Source organism: Nestor notabilis, unplaced genomic scaffold (assembly GCF_000696875.1).
Source record: "Nestor notabilis isolate BGI_N333 unplaced genomic scaffold, ASM69687v1 C14930461, whole genome shotgun sequence".
NCBI lineage: Eukaryota > Metazoa > Chordata > Aves > Psittaciformes > Psittacidae > Nestor > Nestor notabilis.
In genome coordinates, this window is record NW_009950583.1 from 1 (window position 1) to 1,202 (window position 1,202).

Sequence of the window (1,202 nt, forward strand, 5' to 3'; positions counted from 1 at the left end):
ATTGGCAGGTTAATGTTAATAGCTGCCCTCAGGTTAGCCCAGAAAAGGGCACGCTTACTCCTCTCCTTTGGCCACTCCAGGTAGGTTCGCTTTGCCATAAGAGCCTTCAGCTTGTGATACCTGGCAGGGATTATGCACGGAGGGATTGGCTCCAGTAGAATGAGGATTAAGCTGTTGGAATTCTCGCTGAACAGTTTGTGATGGGCAAAGTACAGCTCATAGTGACACCACTCGCTCTGCACGAAGTTGGGAGACAGCACAAAGATCGACTTGTAGCTCTTCTCAATGCAGTTAATGATGTTCTCCACAATGCTCTTGCCAGGGATAAAGTTTCTCTCGTGCTGGCACAGCTGTACACAGCCCTCGCCCTTCTCCAGGTTCGGGATCAGCTCGTCCTTCACCCACAGCGCGTCGCGCTCGCTGTACGAAATGAAGGCGTGAAACTGCAGAACGGTCTCCTGCTCTGCGGGGTGGTTGTGCCAAGCTCTGCGCTTCGTCTGCGTCCACTGCCACGTCATCCGCACGTACCACGGCACATCCAGGTAGATGCACAGAAAGGCCACGACAGCCACCAGCACCAGCGTCAGCAGCAGAGCTGTCACAAGCAGGAGCGCTGTGTTGCAAGCCAGCTCGCTCAGGTGGAAGTCCTTCAGCTGCGTCCCTCGCAAGTCCTCTGGGTACTCGCACACGTACGCCGCCGGCCAGCCGAACAGCCTCCCCCCAGACTGCCTCTCCCCGCGGATAAAGTCTCGCAGTTCACACGAGCACTTGAACGGGTTCTGCCCGGCTTGGAGCTCCCTGACCCTTGGGCAGCTCTGGAAGAAGGCAGCAGACGGGGTGAGGATCAAATTCACCTCTACGTTCAGGAACTCCAGGGACGTAAAGGCGCCGCACCCCGGCAGGTCAGCCAGACGGTTCGATGCCAAGTTCAGCTCTTTCAAGGCTTTCAGCTCGGCCATACCCTTGGGGACACTGTTGATCTGATTGATTTGCAGGTCCAGTTTTTGGACGTTGACTGGCAAGCACTCAAACACGGCATCCGTCAACTGATTTGAGGACAGGTCCAGCTCTGTCAGAGACTCAGCCCATTGGCATTGTACGTCAGCTCCCTCATGACGCAGCAAGTTGCTGCTCATGTCCAGATACTTCAGTGATTTCATACGGCTGGTCATGAAGCTGACCTTGGGAAGGCTCTCAAATTT

The 1,202-nt window shown here is 55.4% G+C and overlaps 1 protein-coding gene across 1 annotated transcript; it reads right to left on the reverse strand.

The window, feature by feature from the left end:
- Positions 1–6: 6 nt before the first annotated feature.
- On the reverse strand, positions 7–1,196 carry LOC104399255 (toll-like receptor 6; the record flags this gene model as incomplete). Its single annotated transcript, XM_010023014.1, has 1 exon — positions 7–1,196. A coding segment is annotated over exon 1 (1,166 nt), but the record flags the coding sequence as incomplete, so codon positions are not given.
- Between the last annotated feature and the right edge of the window lie 6 nt (positions 1,197–1,202).